Here is a 21303-nt window from a genome sequence, read left to right as displayed (position 1 = left end):
GTTATATATCCTTCTCCTCTAGCCTTTGTCGCCCTGCAGGCACGATTTGACCTCCAACCACTTGACTTCTATACATTTCTGCGTCTCAAAGCCCTTTTCTCTGCCAGAGCCATCTTACCACAGGAACCCACGCTACGTAGCAAACTACGTCAACTCTCGTCCTTAGGCCACATGGTATTAAAAATCTACAAAATTCTCTCCCCCATGCCTCAGAAAACCCATAGGAAGTGCGAACTAGATTGGGAGAACGAAACCAACTCTTCTACTATACAGTTTGAATGGGATAGGCTTCACCTCACTCCCTTCTCCAGCAAAATATCCCCGTTGCTCTCCCAAACAAAATTCATGCTGATTAATAGGACGTTTTTGGACACCCGAAAAACATTTTAGACTTAAGCTCCGTGACAACCCTTTATGCTGGAACTGCAACTCTCACGATTGCAACCTGGCCCACATGTTTTTCTATTGCCCGAAGCTCCAGCAGTTTTGGGATAGAATCTTTAACTGTATTCAACGAATATTTCAATTTAGACCTCCCAAAGAATTTGCATATGTCCTACTGAGAGCAATTGACCCGAGGTTGCCATCTGAACACAATAGACTCCTTTAGATCTCATGCTCACACTTGCATGCAAGGTAGTTTTAAATAAATGGAAAAGTGCCTCCGAGGTATCGTTCAAAATGTGTCAGGAATGGCTAAACTCCCTGAGGGGTGCTGACAATGATGCCCTATACTCGTCACCATGGCGGAAACCTCATACCAAACTCTGGAGCTCACTTGACTCAAGGGAGACATGCTACGACCCGCCTTAGGCCAGTATGGGATACCATCCACTGTTTTACACCCTGTTTTGGTCTACTAATTGTATAGCAATGGATTGCATGACTTGGACAACATAGATGCTGTTATAGAAAAGTATATGATGTTCTGTTATGCTGCTGCTGCATTCTGTATTGTTTAATCTTTTTTAGGTCTCGTAGCGAAAACACAGCGCGTCAGCGCTGTGTCTCGCTAGAGATCTATTGTTAGCGAGTGTGCTTCCCAGGAGACAGTGCCGGCCGCGCGCATCCTTGGAGCCGATTTTTAAACGGGAACGCGCGCTGTGGCCAGGCGCTGTCTCCTGGGAAGCTCAAGCACCACACACGCATGCGCATACACACACACAAGCGCCCACGCACGCACATACATACAGAAACACCCCCCCTCACACACACGCGCGCACACACACACACGTGCACCGAGGCCCCCCCCCTCCGTCACCGTCGCACACATACATACACACACGAGCATACACGCACACGCGCGCACACACACACACTCAAGTGCACCAAGCCCCCCCAGCCTTTTGGAACTTACCTGGCCGGGACTCTGCTCTCAGCACGCGGCGCCCAACCTCCTGCTAGCGCGGCCCCGGGGCTCTACACCGCTCACAGGAGCCCCGGGCCGCGAGACGCATTGACTCCGCCTGCCTCCTCTTCCGGTCTGGACGTGGCCCCGCCCCCGTCACAGGCGACCGTGCCTGACTTCCGGGGCGGCCGCGGCGGGATTCCGGTGTGTACGGTGCTCCGGTTTTGTGTATTTTATGATTTGAATCTATGAAATGGAAAGCCGATGCAAATTAATTTTCCCCCACAACTCACCCAACATTCCTTTCCTTCTGTCAGCCCACTTCCCGTTTTTCTTGCTTTTTCAACTTTTTATATTGTTTGCTTGTGTGGTTTTTGTAGCTTGGCCACAGAAACCAAATGTAAGGCATCCTTTGCGATAACTTGCATTGACTAGGTCGGAAATATTGACCGTTCTACAATGCACCTCTTTCTTTCCACCAGAGAAAAACTCAATATAGCAAATTACAGCTGTTGGGCCAAATGGTTTTATAATTTTCAGCACGATAGTGGTAGATGAATGGAAGGCATAAAACATCCACAAGACATTTGTCATATTGTAGCAGGGCCAGGGCTCCTGAGTTTAAGGTTGTGTGTTTTATGGTAGTCCCTGGCTTTGCATTTAAACGAAAGGTGGCAACCCAGCAGTGGGAGCCAGGCCTGCGCATCGTACACTAGAAGGAACATTGGAGCCATGTGAAATGGCATTGTTTGGATTGTGCACACCCCTCTCTTGTTGCTCCTCTTGGTTCTTCCCAATGGTCTTGTTATTGCCTATTCAGCAGCTTTTACACCATCTGGCTTGGGTTCTTCTTTCCAGTGATCTTAGTGCACTTCCTGAGATCCTCTAATATTTGCAGCAAGGTGGGGTTTTCAACACTAGTGCCAAGTTCACAAAATTATTAAAGGCGGCGGGGTCAGATGACCCAGTTTTGAATGTCAATGTGAAAGAATTGCACATAGAATGGGATGTGGGTGTCATATCTACTCGTGAAAGATGTACAATGTCATCCATGGTATGGCTGGGTGATGTAGTTAATTGCATTGCAAAGCAACGTTTCATATTTCAGTTCAGACTCTGCTCTCTCTGCTCATAGGCAGACCTCTATTTTTGTCCCTTATACTCGCACACTGCCCTCTTTACTACCTGTGCATCCTGCATAGTCACTGCCATTTCTGCTTCTGGCCCTTCTCCTTGCACACTGCCCATCTGCACGCTTGCCTCTGCACACAAATACACACTGGCCCCTCTGAACCTGTCCTCTATGCTCATACTATGCCCCTCTACACCCTATCCCCTCTGCTCACACTGCCCTTGTTCCTCTTGTACTCCATGCCACTTCTGCATATAGTACCATATGTGCTCCCTATGCCTTTTCACACACGTTGCTTCCTCCGCACCCTGCTTTCTTTGTATGAACAATGTCCTCCCTGGCCCTTCTTCTGAAAGAGTGCTTTCCCCTCTCCCTGCCCCTTCCATACAAACACTGGCCCGTCTGCACCCTGCCTCCTCTTTGTTTCGCATAAATTCACAGGTCAATCACACCCTGGCTAGCCCACTCCCTCCTTCGTCCTTTGTGAGTAGATTTACTCATACAAAAATCACTTTGCAAATGCAAAACCAAATGTTGTGAATTTAAAAAGTGGTTATGCGGTCATGAAAAAAGGTTGTGTGTTTGTAAGCCAATCTTTTGACTCCCAACGCAAGCACCTGATGACAATTGGACTTGCGGTGTTTGATATACATGGAGCAATCTCTTATGTCTTTTGTTAGCACTGGGGCGATGCAAGCATATTTGGTATAATGATTCACACGCAGCACTGAATTTTATACAATAAGGTCAAAGAATGAATAGGGATGCAGAGGGCGGATAATTGCCTATTTATTACTGTCTGGGAGTGCTCTAAAAGCAAACTACTAATATTACCTGTAGCACTGAAAATCCTTCTAACATTCTTACCCAGGCTTCCTCGCCCCTTTTATCAAAAGGCGAAAGGGGCACTCATTGAAATATACCAAAGACAATCTTCTTAGTCCAAATAGTTCACTTCTTTATTTCTGTAATTATACCATGCAAATCACACAGCCAACAAGTTTCGTTCCTTGACGGAACTTCGTCAGGGCATGAAACCAACCGCATCCAATGAAACAGTAAGGAAATCAATAGAATGGGAGTCACGGGTAATTACCAACTGCTCCAATTTACGAAGAGATAAATTTAAACTTGCCACAACATAGATCCAATAACGCGTACAAAATATATGAAGAGGCATATATAACCAGCCTCTTGCGGAGTAGTATATCCCAGGATAATTATGAATCAACAGAAATTATACACTTTATTCCGCTCCTGCGTGGTAATTAAGGCTGACGGAATGTTATATCCAAGACTACAATTGAAACGGAGCAGAGAAAGCGTTTGTTTTCGGCTCCAGTGTGGCAATGTCGGCTTAGTCCAATACAGAGTCCCCCGGCATGGTAAGCCAATCTTTTGACACCCAACGCAAACACCTGATGACAATTGGACTCGCGGTGTTTGATATACATGGAGCAATCTCTTATGTCTTTTGTTAGCACTGGGGCGATGCAAGCATTTTTGGTATAATGATTCACACGCAGCACTGAATTTTATACAATAAGGTCAAAGAATGAATAGGGATGCAGAGGGCGGATAATTGCCTATTTATTACTGTCTGGGAGTGCTCTAACAGCAAACTACTAATATTAACTGTAGCACTAAAAATCCTTCTAACATTCTTACCCAGGCTTCCTCGCCCCTTTGCCTTGACCAGTTCCTGTCAAAAGCTATCCCAGCCTTTTGACCTTATTTGGTCAAAAGATGAACACATGACTGGGTACTGTTGTTTTGAACTTCACCTTTGCTACTAGCCTAAACACGAACCCCAGCGTGATGCAGCCTTGAGCTAAATTGTGTTAATTCCTTTATACCAGTGTTAAAAGTGTGAATGTCGGTTGTGGAAATGTTCTAAAATTAATTATCAACATTTCCTGAAACATCTGTTCACATAATCCTTTTTGACTCAAAGATGCTAAGTTCCCTTCACAGCTCATCATCTGCAATTCGAGAAGGATTTCCACAACCTGATTTTAAAGGGGTTTCTTGTGATCATTTTTCCTACAGTTCATTCTCTAGCCCACTCTCAGATAATTAATGCAAAGTTGCCCTATAAGATAAAAAGCTCGTGTAGTTGCTGAAAAATGTCACATATCCAAACATTTTGTAACAAGGGCTTTTCTTGGCTAACTCATATTGCATTACAAATGCTATAGGTGTCACATTTGCAAATGTTATAGCTATTGGCATTGTCATACACAATGCCAATAACTCAAACTTTAATGCTGCGAGACCTATTGCATTGCAAATGCTTGTCTTCTCTTCTCCTTTCTCATCCTCTTCTTTCCTCAGCTTAAACCACATTGGTGTGCTAAGAGTATGGAGCCATGTAGGGAAAATTTAGCTGACTTGTATCTAATGTGGGTTTTGGCTATTTCACAATCTCTTAACTATTCATGATATTCATTTTTTCTTTTTGTATTTTTTTTTGCCCACATGATGTGAACCAGACAGATTATCATCTGAATAGACCCGCTGTATCCAATCGTGTATTGTTTACTGTCTCTTTCTCGTTTATTTTGTATCGTTTTTGTTTGCCTTTAACCCTTAATAAAAAAGATTTGGAAAAAAAAGGGCAACTATTTACATTATGATATGCCTATCCTCTCTTTCAGGTCAGGGTCCCAGCAAGAAAGCTGCAAAACATAGGGCTGCAGAGGTTGCTTTGAAACAGCTGAAAGGGTCCAGCATGCTGGAGGCATTAAACGAGGAAAACAGGTGAGGGATTGCAGAGAACATGCAACGCAACACTAAGTGGATCCAGAGTGTCCTGGGAGGGAGACAGTGAGCTCTGGGGTTGAAGGGGATCAAAGGAGCACCTGGTGTACCACAAGAGGCTCCGCAGGCCCCTGCTAGGTGCCGCAAGACCTAAGAAGGACTTGGGACGGACCGAGGAGGCTAGTGGGCCCTTTGACAATTATTATTGAAGTTCTTGCCACGATTGTACTGGACAAGGCAGAGGAAATCTACTTTACTGTAATCATAGTACCCAAACTTGGGAATCTCATTCAAGTCATAATTCCACCCATGTGCAGGATCTCGGAGCATTTTCATACTAAATATTGCTTTGCTTATTTAATTTTTTCTAAATATAGGTAACTACTTACTAGAACGTCTTTGAAGTCACACAAGATCCTGTCTGGAGTAGGGGGATAATAATCCATAGAAACTCAAAGTTTCTAAGGTTCCATCTACAAGAACTGAAGCCACTGGACGCATTTGTTGTAGACTTCTCAAACTTGGCTGTTTGCAAGAAATTTAAACTATCTCAAATTATGAATTGGTTGTGCATATTTTTTACTGCAGCTTCAAAAGGAGATGGGGATGTGCAGATTAGCGGTAGCAGGAATGGTTATATTGGGTAGAAAATTATTTAAAAGTACCAATCGCTGAGGTCGACCTTCGAGCCCAGATATTCTATATCTTATTGTAGCGGGTTTGGGAAATATGGTCACCTGTCTCTAATTATGTACAATACTAATATTTCATTAAAAGGTTCACCTGATTTTATAAAAATGTTGCCCTTTAGCCTTTGTGGTTTCTAATATTTATACATTTTAGGTAATGCTGTCCGTACGGATTTAGGTAGGTGTAATGTCTGCTTTACTTTTTTGTTTGAGAGACGGCAATATAAAACCAAACGCAGAACTAAAATAAATTGTAAATCCAGTTTAATAGAGCCTCTTTATCTCTGACAACCCTTCATGCTAGAGGCTATCTTATAAACTCTGGGGGGGGGGCCTTCATAACACAAGGGCTGGAAAGGTAATTGATTATATTCTAGCGACTCCGGGGTCCTGGAAGGTGCTTAAGTATTGGTCCTTTGGACACAAATCGCAATCTCTAGCTACTGCTTGCACTGTGGACATTTTCTCAACCAGCAGCTGAAAAAGCCCTCTTGAACGTGGTCTGTCCTTGTCATGCCATGTGATATTCCACTGGCTGTGAAGTGTGTTAATAATGATTGAAACCTAGTCGCCGAGACCCCCCCCCCCCCCCTTACTGAGTGCTCTTGAGTCCTATTATATGATCTCATTTTAATGCTAGAGGGGGAACCATTCAAACCGAATCCTCCTACAGGGGTCTACGCCTTCAGAAGAAGAAAGATGTCACCAGTAGAGCCTGGCAAGACCTTAAAGAAGAAGGCACATCTGGCCAATAGCAGAAATTTGTGGTCTTTGATTATAAGGGGCGTGGCGAATGATACTTCTTCCGATAATTGAGTCATCAGCGGAACAACTGTTTTGCTCACTTCACTCAGTTTTACATCTTTTTCAAGTCCTCTACGTTACACCTAGTAGTAATATTACTCACCTGGAAAGAGGCATACCCCTTGGCTCAACAGAAATGTAACATTGCCCAAGGCCAGACTGTATCAAAGATGATTTGTATAAATCAGACCCTAAACTGGGGGTACCATTTCTAGTTGTTATTTTAAAAAGCATTCTGACTAAGGAAAATACCCTCTCTGCTGGGAAGATGCTATAGTTGTGACCGTATTCATGAAGGACAACCAACTACAGGCCCATATTGGTGATCGACGGTAGAGCAAAAATCAGCTTTAAAGTGGGTTTGTCGTGCTTGCAACTGTGGCTTTGCTCTAGCTCTATTATTTTTTCTGCAGAAGCTAGCTTTAGGATGTAAGTGGATAAGGCTCAAAGGCTGTCTTCTTTGTGAAAATATATTTACTCAGAAAAAATTGGGCTTCTCTTTATATAATGTTAATTGACTGCATAATGACATTCAGCTCTGTTGGCCGCAATGTTCTGTGGTCCACACTGCTAGACGTAGGCTATCATGATCCACTGGCTGGCGGAAGCATTCATTATATACACACTCATAACTGCGCTCAGTTAGTTGTGGCCCAAAAGAAGAGCCTACAAACGCTTTTTCCAGTCAGGAATGTGCTCAAGCCTCAACTTAATTTATTGGTAAATAATGTAGCCGCTATAACGGCTAGAGTTGTGGCAAATGTTCCACTACTGATCCTTCCGACCCCAGTGTTCCTGTGACACAATCATCCTTGTTTGCACTGAGAATGGCCTGAATCCCCCCCTGGAGGCCTTCTGTTATTATTGACAGCTAAAAAGGTTGACCATTGGTACAAGCAAGGTCCTGATCGTGTGCAGATGTTATGCCCAAGGAAGTACCCTATTGATGTCTCTTAAGATTGTGCAAACTTCAAATGCCTTTTATATCGAGACTGTACAAAGCTTTGATTAACTTGTATTAGCCTGGCCTAGAAGCAGATGTCAATCGTGTAGATAGCAGCCTGATCCATTTTTACGTTTTCTAATAAGTTTTGAAAATGTATCGTTGCTGCTAGAGGCTTATAGTGCAAAAGCAGCCTCTGTAGTAAACTAGGGGGCAGAGGTAAGGAGCATGGTGGCTCAAGCCTCTGCAAATACTTCTAAAGCTGGAGACCAGCACTCCTCTGAATGCCTTGAGGATTGAGCTGGATTACTTACCTATAAAAGACTCTTCTTTTGGATCTGGCTTCGGACTAATCCCATCACAAGAGTATTCCAGGAGCATTAATTAGTAGGCTTTAGTCATAAACGGATATGTTTTCACTTAAAAAAAAAATTATATTTTTATTGGCATTTTGGAAATAACAAAACATGGTACTATACAGTTAAAATCAATGGTTCATACATGTTGTTTCTTAGCAGTATGTATCAGTTGCATGACTGATATTTTCACCCGGACATATTCTACAATGCTTCCCACCGGGAGACAACAGAGGTTACTGGTGCTATACATATAATTTCTGTGTTAGTTTCATCAACCACTGACATCCAACAATAAGTACACATGCGGGGGTTCACAGATCTACCCGCGGTAAGCGTTCCAACCACCCCATATTTGTGCCCGTTTCTTGGAGCATCCTCTGTGGATATAGACTGACTTCTCCACCACCATTGCACTGTCCATGTCTCGACACCATTGAGGAAGGGTAGGGGTCTGTCAGGACCCCCAACATTGAGCTATGTTTCGATTCACCAACGTTATACCGAGTGTCACCCATTCCTGAGTCATGTGGTTGAGATCTGTCGGCTCCCAAATGTTAAGAATGCACCTCTTTGGCTCTGGTAAAACCGAAACCTCCGTGACCTGCGAAATTGTGCGCCTGACTGCTCCCCTGTACCGTGCTATCTTCTGATATTGCCAGATCGTATGTAGGAATGTGCCTGGTTCGCCACATTGACGGAGGCAGAGCGGTGTATCTGACCTACCTATTTTATGCAGAAGTAAACGCGTATAGTATGTATGATGCAAACTTTTGAATTGTATTAACTTTAATTTAGACAATATCACCACCTCCTTGGGGGACGCAAGTGCCTCCGGCCAATCTGTGTCATCTAAGTCGCCTAGTTCCAATTCCCATCTAGCCCTAAGGGCCGTTGTATTGTCCGGTTGATTGTTTATTATTTTCCGATAGGTTTGCGAGATGGCCTTTTTAGTCAAATTATCTGTCAGGAGTCTGTCCTCCAGCGGTGATGCCTCTGCGAGGTGTGTGCCCGGGGAGATCCTCCCATTGAGTGCATGCCTAATCTGTATATAGCGGAACATTTCCTTTTGTGCTAGACCATATGTGTGCTGTAGTTGGGCAAATGTGACTATTTCTCCTTTCTTCCACATATCTCCCACCTTCGAGATCCCTATGAAATCCCATTGTTTAAAGCCTTTGGTGTTGCGTAGCATACCTAGCCTTTTCATGTCCCATAGTGGCATAGCTTGTTTTATGACCCCCTCCCAGCCCAGTGTTCGCTGCGCCTCAAACCATACCTGAATGGTGTGTGCCGTTGGACCCGTGAGATCGGTCCGTTTGTCCTTATTATAGAGTGCTCCCATAATCCCACCAGGTTCTAGTAGATGTTGGTCCATGAGGTACGCTGGGTCGTCCTGAGGTGCATGAAGCCACCAGTTAATGACTGTGAGCTGCAAAGCTGTTTTCACTTTTAGTTTATTTTTTAAGTTAAAATGGGTAGTTTAAAGGAGAATGCAAATGAAATTCAGTCATGATAGCCTTTAGGGCGGCTTAACTTAAATATTTTTAAAATCGCCTTTTCAAAAAATATTTTGTATAACCATGTGCTGAGATGTTGCATATTGACAGAGCTATTCAAATGAATGGTAAATGACTATCCTTTAAGGCCCCAAGAAGCAGAAGTATGAGGACAACTCCCCAGGAATTCATGGCATTGTAAGCGATTTACTAATGCTCATTAAGGCAGTGATTTAAAAGGCAAATCTTGCCATGTAGGGTGTATAACACTCCTATTTTTCCATACTCTAGCTCTTCTGTCAAAGAGGAACCTTCACCCCAGGTCATTGCTGCTCCAGAACCAGTCCCCAAGCCCCCTGGCGCACAACCCCCCAGGTAAGATCTCCCAGACATGCCTGGGTTTTTATTTCTCTGTCCTTTTCTTGAGGGTGTTTTTTGGACTCTATTTTCACTTTTGAATCCATTCTTGTCTTATACTTAACACTTTTCATTACTGCATTAGCAGCTTCTCTCATCTCTGACTGCTGATTTTCTACATTCATCCCTCGGTTCTTTGAAAGTAAAAATCCCAATTTAAGGGCACGGGCTTACCTTGCATGACCTTAAATCCATTCACCGCCAACTCCTAAGTCTGAATTTGTGTCCTGTCAGTCTACTTTCTAACTTTGGACCCTTCCCTAGAGCAGTGCCCTTCTTCCGCCAGTCTGTTACATTGAGCGCAGTTTTCCAGCAATTCCATTTGCGTTGTGCAGCCTCTTATCCCGTGTATTGGTTCTCACGAAAGTAGTGTCTGCCTTGGTTACTAGTCTCAGTCCAAGATTTTCGTCCTTCACTTGTCTGTCCAGGTCCGAGCAGTGCCTCGTTTTGCATTTGTCCCAGTGAAAGTAGAATTACCTCCTATCCCCTTCGAATCCTCCCCTCTGTGACTTGCAGGCTCTTTCATGAGCGGTTAAGACATTGTAGTGCTCCCATTTTAGTCTGCTCAGTGCGCCCATTGCCTCCCATCCATTCTATTGATCACTGTCAGGGCAATGCCCACAACGATTGCTTGGGTGGCATCACCACTCGTTTTCTTTTTGTGTGTCTTTCTAGAAATCCTTCAGTGGAAATGAAGCCCCCGCCCACTGCACAGCAATCGGAGTGTAACCCTGTCGGTGCCTTACAGGTGTGTGAGAGCAACAGTGCTTAATTTGTGCCAGTGTTTTCTGGAGCTCTGCACCAGCACTTAATTGGCAGCACCAGCTCTAGTGACAGTCCACCAAATATTGGTGCTGTCTTTTTTAATTTTGAGATGAGTACAACAACAATGTTTATTAAGTCAATATACATTGAAAAATAATAATACCAGCCTATCATGCCATTATTCTAGTTTTGTGTGGCCTGAAAAGGCCTGAATTGTCACATTTGTAGTAGTGCGATGGTTAGATGTTATGTTGGTGCCGTCCTTGGCATCGCTGGCATCGCTGGGTGTGGTTTGGTGGTGCAGGCTGCAGTGACCTTCCAAGAAGGTCCCCGACACTTAGTTCTTTGAACTAATTAAGAACAAGAGAGCAAGTGTTCAAAAGTTGGTTAGAAGTGCATCTTGGTGGAATTACCACTGACCTTTCACACCACAGCCTGAGTTCAACCACTAAATTACTGTTCAAAAACTATATTTTAACTCTGATTTCATAATCCAAAAGAGGTCCCATTGTTTGCCTTGCAGCCATGTCAAGAGTAGCGTGCAAGCCTTTGCTCCCAGCAGAAAGACGAACTATTTAAAGGGGCTGCATTTAATGGTGGGAGTCACTCTGAGCATGGTTAACTCAAGTAACTGCTTGCAGGGGACCCATTTCCCTCATGGTTACTTGTTTCCCTCCCAGGAACTGGTGGTGCAGAAGGGATGGCGACTTCCGGAATACACAGTGACACAGGAGTCCGGCCCTGCACACCGAAAGGAATTCACAATGACCTGCCGGGTGGAGCGATTTGTCGAGATTGGTATGTCAAGATAGCTAGGAATGCATATATATATATATATTTTTTTTATTTGGGTTGAGTGGTTTTATGTAAGGATCACTCACTACCAATAATTTCATCTGCGTGTGCTGCTTTCTTTCCTTCAACGCCATTTTGCCTGCCAAACCTCCACAAGGATTGTCATTCATCAAGGAAACATGTTTGGGCTTTTGGGTTCTTTCATTTTGATCTTGCAGGAGTGCAACACCCTGTAGGGGAAGCAGCCAAACTAGACTGTGAATTCCAACTACCCTGCATTCTTTCCTCCTTAGCCTGCTAGTCAAGTCTTCTGTGCCAATCGCTAACCTCCGTTTCCTGTCCCTGTAGGAAGTGGCACGTCCAAAAAGTTAGCGAAGAGGAATGCAGCAGCCAAAATGCTAGTGCGGATCCACAATGTGCCCACTGGGCAGCGGGAGGGTGGAGAGCCAGAGACGGAGGATGACCAGTTTTCTATGGTACGTATTGAAGAGACCACTGTAACTGGTTAAAGTCCATAGTGCAAAAGTTCTTAGGCCAAGTTCAATGATCAGATATATCGCCAAAATCACAAGATCATTCCTAAGTACAGTATGGTAAGTAATAAAAGGACACCTTTGATTGGCTAAAATGGAGTTAACAACTTCTGCATATTAAGTCCTCTTGGCATGTGTGGCATGGGTACAGAACTGTGTAGATAAATGGTGTGAGAGTGAGGAGGCAGTGGGAAAGCAAACGTTGTGCAAAGTTTCTCCTCTGGGCATGGACCTCTCAGACCTCCATTGGGCAGCCGAAGTGCAGTAGGTCTCTATACACATATTGTGTTTCCCGATATGTGGACAATGTACTTCTGAATTTAAAGAATGCTGAAGTGTATGCAGTGCTGGAACACTTGAATCACTTTCGGGAGGAATCGGCTGAAGGGGAACACCAACAAATCACTGCTTTCCCCCCCTGAAGCCCCTACCAAGGCAAGACCCTCACAGGCTGCCTGATCAGCAACTGAAAGGCACCAATTTCAGATGTCTTGGCATCCAGATTTTCCACGCAGATGAGGCACTAGTAGCTAGAAATGTGGTGGAGACGCACTCAAACACCTAGACGTTGGCATCCTTTTGGAAGAAGCTGCCCCTCTTCACAATAGGCTGAATCGCTGTAATAAAAATGGCAGTGCCACCCTGTTTCCTTTACTTGCTCAGGACTGTCCCAGTGTATTTGCCCCAGTAATGGTTTATTAAAATAGACACCACGCGGACTGACCTCCTTTGGGGCCGCCAAAGGCACACATCGTCTCTAGCTAAGCTTTAACTGTCCTCTGAGAGGACTAAACATGCCTGACATCCAGCTCTATTACCTTGTCAACTACAGGTAGTAGTCAGGTGTTTTGGGGACACGAGTAGCCCGGCGAAACGATATATGACAGAGACAATTGAAGCTATGGTGCTGCTGACACTTCAGTGCGAGGCGGTAGAGATGCCAAGGTTTGTCTTTATAGCCAAGCGGTGTTGGAACAGAATCCTTCGCGGGAAGGCATATGTACCGGACCTTGTAGAAGTACACCTCATACCTGCAGGTCGGTTATTAACCTTTAACCCTAGAACCAGTACTCTTTAACTTATCTGGGCTTGCGTTACAGAGGCACGTAAGACACCTACTTTATTACAAATCATGCATGACTTTGGTAGGAAAGCAGGGACCCTGATGTATTCACCTCTAATGACCATTAATGGAGCGTTTCTTCAAACACTGAAAAAAGTATGGTCTGCAAATACGGACAAAGGTCTGACAAATGCAGAATGAAGGTGGGTTCAGGGTTACCTGGGAGCAGTGTACAGAAAAGTCCAATTTAAGTTCATTCAATATAACTTACTGCACCACACAGGAGCCATCCTTAGTCCTTTAAGAAATAGCCTAATGTTACTCTGACAAGCAAACCTCATTCATTTGTTCTGGGACTGTACGGCTCAGTACTGGGCTGAGGTCACAGAGATGACTGGACGCCGAACAGACTGAATAACTGAAGCCAGCCAGAGAATTTGCAAAGCCAAGGGTAGGCCAGCCGTTCAAATCACTGTTTAGGAAACACTACTTCAAAGGCTTACAGTCAGAAATCATGGCACACCACCTTAAAGAGCTAGAGATATAATATCCGCACTGGTTAAGGTGTGTGATGATAAGTAATGGCATGTACCACCTGCCATGTTTTACCTTAGACAGTCAAGAAAAGATTCATAACTGGATATGGAGACGTTTTGAAGAATACAAGTTTGAGTGTTGCACCTATGTTCTTTTATCAATTATTTTGCATATCCCGAAGCACCAAGTAGCTTCTCTGAACATTGGCTCAATAAATACAAATTTAAAAAAAAATGTAAATTAAGTTTCACATTCATGTCATCATATCTTAGCTCTGATATGAATAGATGTAGTAAACACATAATGATACACGTATTAGACAACTGGTATGGCTTGTAATTATCTCTTGCAATGCCTGATGTTTTTTTGTTTAAGGTATCTGCGAAAAGATGAGATTGAAATCCAAACACTGTACACCTTGCAATTGACAGACCACACAAAAAGTGTGTAATCATGAAAAAATAATATTAACCAATTTTTTGGGAACGTACTACAGCATAGAGCCCAGCTGCTTGGAGCAGGACCAATGAACCAGCAGCACACCCCACCACTACCTCGAGGCAGAGTGACAAATAGTTATTGCGGGTGAGAGAGAACTGTACCATATAAGATTATCCAAAATTAGGGATGCCTGTTTGGCTGCTTTCTGAGTTAAAACCTTCTAGTCAAAGGCTTGGTTAAGGAAAACTGAAAAATGATGCCTCTCAAGTAGCATCACTTTGGAGCAGTTAAGGCTTCCATCTGCACCGCCTTGGGGACTATGTCTCTATAACTGGAGCCTTTGTTTCCCACTCAGTACAGCCATTATGTGAGAACTGCCGGTGGGATGCTAGCGCAGGAGTATTGGTTGAAAGCAGCTTCCTGAAGCAATGTTTTAGGACTCCTGTGCACCTATACACTGAGGCCTAACCTGAATTATTGTGTCGGTTCTGGTGGCAGAGTTCTAAAACTCTGCCGTATGCGCCTTCAAAGGTCTGTTTCACAAGTGCCTTTCCGTGGCTTCTCAGCCACACAATATTGAATTACTGAATAGATTTGACTTCCAAGTGTTACTTCGGTACTGTACACATTCAGCAACCAGTGCTGGATTCCAAACGGCAGAATTTGTAGGACTCGTCATGACTGTAAGGTTCTTGCAGCGCTGCAGAATGGCTGGACCATGTTCCCTTTCACCTTTGACTTCTGGCATCCAAATTGACCCTGATTTTTTTTTTTTTTTTTTTGTCAAATCTGTTTATTAGCACTTTAGAGATTTAATGGTACAGTAGGAACTTCAACTATTTCAGCTCAGCTATCTGGGCATGCCAATCGAACATTCATGTACATTATAGCATTACAATTGAGAAACACAATGTTACAGGTACAGTATTTCATAAACAAAGGATAATCGCCCAAGCTGGCAAGAGCGTGGCAAATTGACCCTGATGCTCCAAGTTCGAAGCCTGTAATGGCAAGCGATTTTGTATGTTTAGTATTGTGCTGTGCGTTTAGAGACTTGTCAAGTTCTGTTGTTTGAAACTTGGTGCAAATAGTGCAGCAAGGTGCTCTGTACAGTTGAGCATAACTAACTCTTTACAGGTGAGCATAACTATCTATTCGTACCTGTTCAGTTCCTTCTGCCTTTGGGCTGCACAGCAGCCTTTGACAAATGGACATGGCCCAAGCTCACTTCAATAGCCCCTTTCTGCACACAGCCTGGTCAGAGTTTGTCAGCATTCCCATGCAAAGAAGGCCAGCAGCCTCAACAGACAGGAGGATGATTAGAGATTGCAGATCTCGTTACACAACTTGTGACTTTGTTAAAACCTCCCATCCCACTGTACAGATGGTCAATAACAAGCATGACAATGTGAAGGGGAAGAGCCTATGCTGCACGTGGGACTCTCTGCGGAACTCAGTCGGCGAGAAGATCCTGCATCTGAAGAACCAGCCTCTGGGGCTCCTCAACTCTGGCTTCTGCAACCTTCTGAAGGAGCTGTCTGAGGAGCAGAGCTTCAACATCAGCTATCTGGACATAGGTGAGCATAGGAGGAGATGAGGGTGTGGGGGAAAACGGCAATTGTAGGGATGTGTGCTTGTGTAGATTTTCCGACAGCATCCTACAGGTGAGGATCATTATAATAATAATCATCCATACTTGTAAAGCGCAAACATATCACCCCTTAAGGTTTCAAGGGGCTGGGGGCTGTCGGAGAGATTAAGTGAGCTATTGCCCTGAGTCACATGGTGCTGAGCTGAGCTGCTGCTGGGACTCGAACCGTGAGCACCATGCTCTAGAATCAGTCGCTCTGGCCACTGCGCCACACCTCACCCGGACATTATGATAGGAGAAGAAGAGTATTGATGTCCTGGGGCTCAAAGTGCATGTAGAATTTCAATCTCAGTGACCTGAGTGCAAATGTGGGGAGATCTGTGATGGAGAAGGAAAGGATGGGCAGAGACAACGTGAGTATGTTGCCTTTAGAGCTTCTGCATCAGCTCTCTGGTCAGGTTTCAAGAAGTGGGTTAGGGGAAGGAAAATGCTGGACCGTTTGTGTATCGTAGACTTGTAACGTAAGCTATCTATACAGAAGTGAGAGCTGTTGAAAAAGACACACTGAGAAAAGTACCTGTAGATCTACATTAGCACTCTGGGTTCCTAGTAGAGAATGGGAACATGGTTTGAAAGAGATATTGGAGACGTGCTTGAGGCATTTCTGCATCAGCCACCTAGAAGTGTATGATCAGAGGATAGACTCTGGGAGCAAAGAACCTGTACAGCTTGAACATCAGCCACCTGGGATTTGTGAGAGAACATGAAGTGGATTGATAGACCGAAGCAGTTGTAGCAACACAGTTGATAGATGCTCTGTGGAGCTGTGACATCCGCAACCTTGACATAGGTGAACGATTGTGTACAACAGAAATGGTGGGCGGGTGATAAATGTAGAGTTTTAACTGCACAGCTTTGTATAGTTAAGAGCGTGGAAGAGGGAGCCGATAGGGATGCAATCAGCAAAGGACCCACACAAATCTTAGATTATTACCCAAGTAGTTGTCTACAAGCCCATAAAATAATTGGGAAAGGTGTTGATTGATAGGATGATGGTGTCAACTTGAGCCTGTAGAGCTTTTACAGGCGATACCTGGATGTAGGAAAGGCGTATAGTGAGGAAGGACATAAAACTAAGTACCTGTAAAGCTTTACCATTAGAGACCTGGAGGGAGGGAGTCCGTGGTGGCGTAGACCTAAACCTTTGTGATTGTTGGTCACCTGTGTACATATAGGTCATTTACAGGAGACAAGATGAGCAATGTATTTTCCTTTACTCTAATTTGGTGACCTCGGAGGTAGGAGAGGGAGGGATCTGGGGATAATAAGGCGGTGTTGAGACACTGATATAGAAGCTCTGCTGGCACTTTTACGACAGCTACTTGTGTAAGGAACGAGGGAGGTAAATGGTGACTGTGTTTTATACTGAAAAAAAGAGGTGAAAGTGAAGCTGTGGTTAGAATTGGTTATAACATCTTAGTGTATGGTTAAAAGAAACCTCTAAAATTCACTTTAAAACCACTGTTAAAGTAAAGTTTTACAGCCCAGCATTGCTTCGCCTGGTCAAAGGCATCTAGCTTGCAGCAGGCAGGGTGCAGTGCCTGGCTGTGGTTAGGGTTTGGTTTCGTAGAAGCTTGATGTAGTATATTATAAAGAAAAATAAATTCACAGAAAACTGCTAGTTATGGTTTGCACAGCTTCTCAGTAATTTACAGATTGGAGTGCTAACCTTATTAGCGAATATAATTGTTTTTTAGGTTTGGTTTTGTAAAAGTAACTGTGGTTTTTTAAAGAATATATATTATATGTAGTAATGGCAGGAAAGGAATTGCAAAGATGAGTGTGGCAGAAGTGAGTAAATAGTGGAGTTTTATCATCCAGCGGCTGTGGATCACAACAGTAGAGGGGGAGATCAACAGGACCAACAGCGGAATCACATTACATGCAAAGTGTATCTGCTTCCTGAATGCGTTGGAGAAGATCGAGCAAGTGCCTGTAAGCTTAATACACCCTCCCTGGATGCAGGAAGGGTAGACTGAACAAGGGGGGTGGGATTAAGATGGACCCAGAAAAGAAAAACATGATCCAGAACCTATCAAAGGGACCATGAAAAAAGACAACGTGTTGAGATGGCTTAAAGGGGAACTGCCCAAGATATGATACTATATGCCTCAATGAAGATGAGGTTGGTGGTTGAGGAAGGAATGGTTTAAAGCACAGTGTTAGGTAGACAAGGAGAATGGTAGTGGTATATTATCCATGTGTATACAAGGCACACCCCGTTGCGGTTGGGTATGGTGAGCAAGCAAGGTCAAATCCTATGTAACTGCCAACTAACCAACAAGCCCTTCTGGAAGGCAGTACCATTCAGCAGTTATAAAACCTATATGTCGACAGCTAGGGCGGTCGACCTCGAATCTGGGGAACTGGGTTTGAGTTTCTGTAATGACGCTGAACATCTTGGGATTCAGGGCAAATCACTTAATCTCCCCTTGCCTAACAAAATTTGAATGTGTCCTCGTGTAATGCAACTGGAGATATGTAAAGCTTTCTGATACCCAATTCGGGTCAAGTTTGTGCTATATAAACTCTGTTAAAAAAAAACATATGTAGAGGGAGTCTGTTTGTTTGCGCACTCTAATCCCTGTTCATAATGTTTATACCCCCTTGCAGATGAACGCAGCTTGAGTGGCCTCTACCAATGCCTCGTGGAGCTCTCGACGCAGCCGACCACCGTGTGCCATGGCTCTGCAGCATCGCGTGATGCAGCTCGTGCAAACGCAGCCCACAACGCCCTGCAATACCTCAAAATAATGGCGGTAGGGAAGTGAAAGGGGGGGGGGGTGGGACGAGAATGTTGCTCCCCCCCGACTTGACTTTTAAAATTCCTGAATGAATTAGTCTTCCTTTCAACTGTTTCCAACCAAAAAATAGCTTGGAAGGAGAGCCAAAACCTGCAGGAAGGTGTCGGGCAGCATCTGACTTTTCAACATGGCAAAAGACTGCCCACCACCTCTCTTCAAAAGAGAGCAAGAGCATGGAGGACTTGACCAAAAAAAACCTCTGAAGAAGTATGCTGGGTTTGTGTATAATATGTAGATAGGTACCTACCAGCGTGCATTTGTGTTTTTTCTTAGGAAGGTCATTTCCTTCGTGATAAAACCTGATATGGGTCATACTCGGCACGTCTCCACTGCTTCGTCAACTCTTACAGTCATTAATTTTGGAGGATTAACTTAAGAGAGGGATGCAAGTCCAAACTCAGCTGCCACAGTGATGGGATTGATGGCAGAAAGTATCACCCAACTGTTCAGCTGCTTGGTAGAAGACAGTGTTTCACCAACACTCCCTGCCACAGCAGGTATTTCCCACTCCATTCAGTGTAATAAGGGGCTTCTGAAGGCCACTATGATCTTAGCGTTCGGAAGAACTTCACCAAATAGGAAGACATTTCCAGATTTTACACAATATTGGGAAAAGGGCCTCTGTTTAAGAAATCAGAAGCCCTGGTAAAGATATGTACAAGTAGTCTCAGAATTAGTTGCAAGTGCCCAAATCCTTGTATGCTGAAGTGGTAACACGTACCATGCCTCTGAGCAAATAGAGCAGCCTTGTCATTTGTGTTCAATTTGTCATTTTCTAGCACGATGCTGGCCATTTTAGGTTGTGCAATTTAAGAGTTTGCTCCTTGGGGGAAATTAACTTTTTTTCTGTGAAAAAAATGCCACCTTGGACATTGCTGCATTTCTGGTTACAAAACTAAAAAATAATAAAAAAAAATAAACAAATTGTGCACTGTGCGTTTCAGTGTTAAGGGGTTGCCCCTTCTAGAACTGGATAGTCTGGTAGCTCAGGCTGGCTCACTGGTAGATGCATACCTCAGAGTGAGATCGTAAAGTTATCAGTCTCAGCAGTGAGTAAGGGGCTTATGGGTCATTTGTATTCATGCAAAACGTTTACCTATACCATGGATGTAATGAGTAGCATTGGGAAGAAAGACTGCATGTGTGGGTTATTCTCAGTCTTGTATCACTCCAAAACCCAATTTCCTTCCTTCTTCGGTGTCCTCAGATGTGATTTCTGTTTTTTTTTTTTTGATCCAGCGTCATGTTCTGCTGTCGCTGCATTTTTGCATCCCGCCCAGCTTCATCACCCACTTAAACCCTTTGTTGGGTTCCCCTGTGGGTGTTCCTCACACTCACCTTTTTTGTACCCACAACTCGCTGGTGGGGTGTGTGTAAATGTGTCACGCTTCTGCTCATTTGGCATAGCTGGGAACTGGTTTGAGGGGATGTGGCATGTAGGAATTACTGGGCACCAGCTGTGTCAGATGTGGCCTTTTACGTTAAATTTCCCAGGGCCTGGTCTACTAATGGATCCAAAACTTATCACACAGTGTATCCTTTTAGCGCATGCTCCTCCAGGTTAACGAAGTAGAGTAATTCAAGGCACATAGTGGGAGGTGGTTTGGGTGTAGACATTCAGAACTGAGCACAACAATAACGTACAATAAACTAATGTCTATCCAACTTTATCTTTAAAAAGCACACTTTACTTTCGGTACAACACAAATCTACCATAATAATAAGCAGACTAAGGTACCCTATCAGTCATCCGAGGGCAAAGTCTGCAGCGAACAATAGCAGTTATTGCCCACTGGAATCTGGAACCCCTACCTCCGGGGAAAGAGTCCTGTCCCCACTGCCTCTTTGTCCTTGTTCTGTAAACTGTTCCAGTGATTCCTGGGAATGAAGGAAGTTCTAGCCTCTTTGGAAGAATTCATCGATTGTTACTCTCAGCACGCATACATTATCCTAGGTGGAGATTTTAACACGACCTTTGAGCCCTTGTTAGGAGACGACTGGAACATATCGAATGAGGAAGACCGAGAGTGGGGAGTTCCCAAGCTCGAGTTGGAGCCAGTTAAAAAGTGGACCGAACTGTCAATCCAGAGAAACTCAATTTGTTTGAACAAAGGGTTAAGAGTGACCAATGGCAGGACCTTGCATGATAAGCTAGGGGCCACCACTTATAGGAGTGGCCCTCGCGAAAGTAGAATCGACTATATCCTGATTAGCGTGGGCTTATGGAAATATCTAGTGGATATGTCGATCGTTGACAGGGTTGAGAGCGATCATAACACTTTATGTATGTCCTTGACCTACTGGAAGGATTCCACCGATGGCAGGGGAGCGGAAAAAGATTCTCCCACCGATATAGTAATTTCTAACGATATGCGCCATGTTCGATGGGCCAAAGTATCGGAGTGCAACGTCTCACCTGTGAAAGCTAGCTAGCAAAGGGGCCTCGGCCCCAACCTTAGAAAGGGGTATTGAGATTCATGAATCCTTTTTCATTGATTTAAGAACCTTGTTTGTCAAGCCATGTAAGCCAAATGGAAACCGCGTCTGCCAACCACAGCGTTGGTATACTGGGGAGTGCAGACAAGCCCGAATTGATCTGGGCAGAGCAATCAAAGGCAAATCAAGCAGGAGTGTCAGGCTTGCTAGGGTGGCATATAAGAATGTAGTTTCTAAATCTAAGCGTGCCTGGGATGAGCAGAGATGGCAAGATCTAAAAGTAGCAGGTGCCCAAAAGACCCGAGAAGATTCTGGAGTGTCCTCAAATGG

General features: G+C 44.2%; 1 protein-coding gene across 1 annotated transcript in view; it reads left to right on the top strand.

Moving 5' to 3' along the window:
• TARBP2 (TARBP2 subunit of RISC loading complex) overlaps positions 1 to 19461 on the top strand; it is a 57573-nt gene extending 38112 nt beyond the window's left edge. Inside the window, exons 3-9 of the mRNA XM_086965272.1 lie at positions 5138 to 5240; positions 9823 to 9906; positions 10624 to 10696; positions 11394 to 11511; positions 11857 to 11984; positions 15467 to 15659; positions 18347 to 19461. Coding sequence (XP_086821398.1) covers positions 5138 to 5240; positions 9823 to 9906; positions 10624 to 10696; positions 11394 to 11511; positions 11857 to 11984; positions 15467 to 15659; positions 18347 to 18504 — 857 coding nt within the window. The 3' untranslated portion in view covers positions 18505 to 19461. The remainder of the gene's footprint in view (positions 1 to 5137; positions 5241 to 9822; positions 9907 to 10623; positions 10697 to 11393; positions 11512 to 11856; positions 11985 to 15466; positions 15660 to 18346) is intronic.
• Positions 19462 to 21303: the final 1842 nt, after the last annotated feature.

Source organism: Lissotriton vulgaris, chromosome 1_1 (assembly GCF_964263255.1).
Source record: "Lissotriton vulgaris chromosome 1_1, aLisVul1.2, whole genome shotgun sequence".
Lineage (NCBI taxonomy): Eukaryota > Metazoa > Chordata > Amphibia > Caudata > Salamandridae > Lissotriton > Lissotriton vulgaris.
Note: the sequence above shows the minus strand (reverse complement) of the source record. Positions and strands in the feature narration are given on the sequence as shown.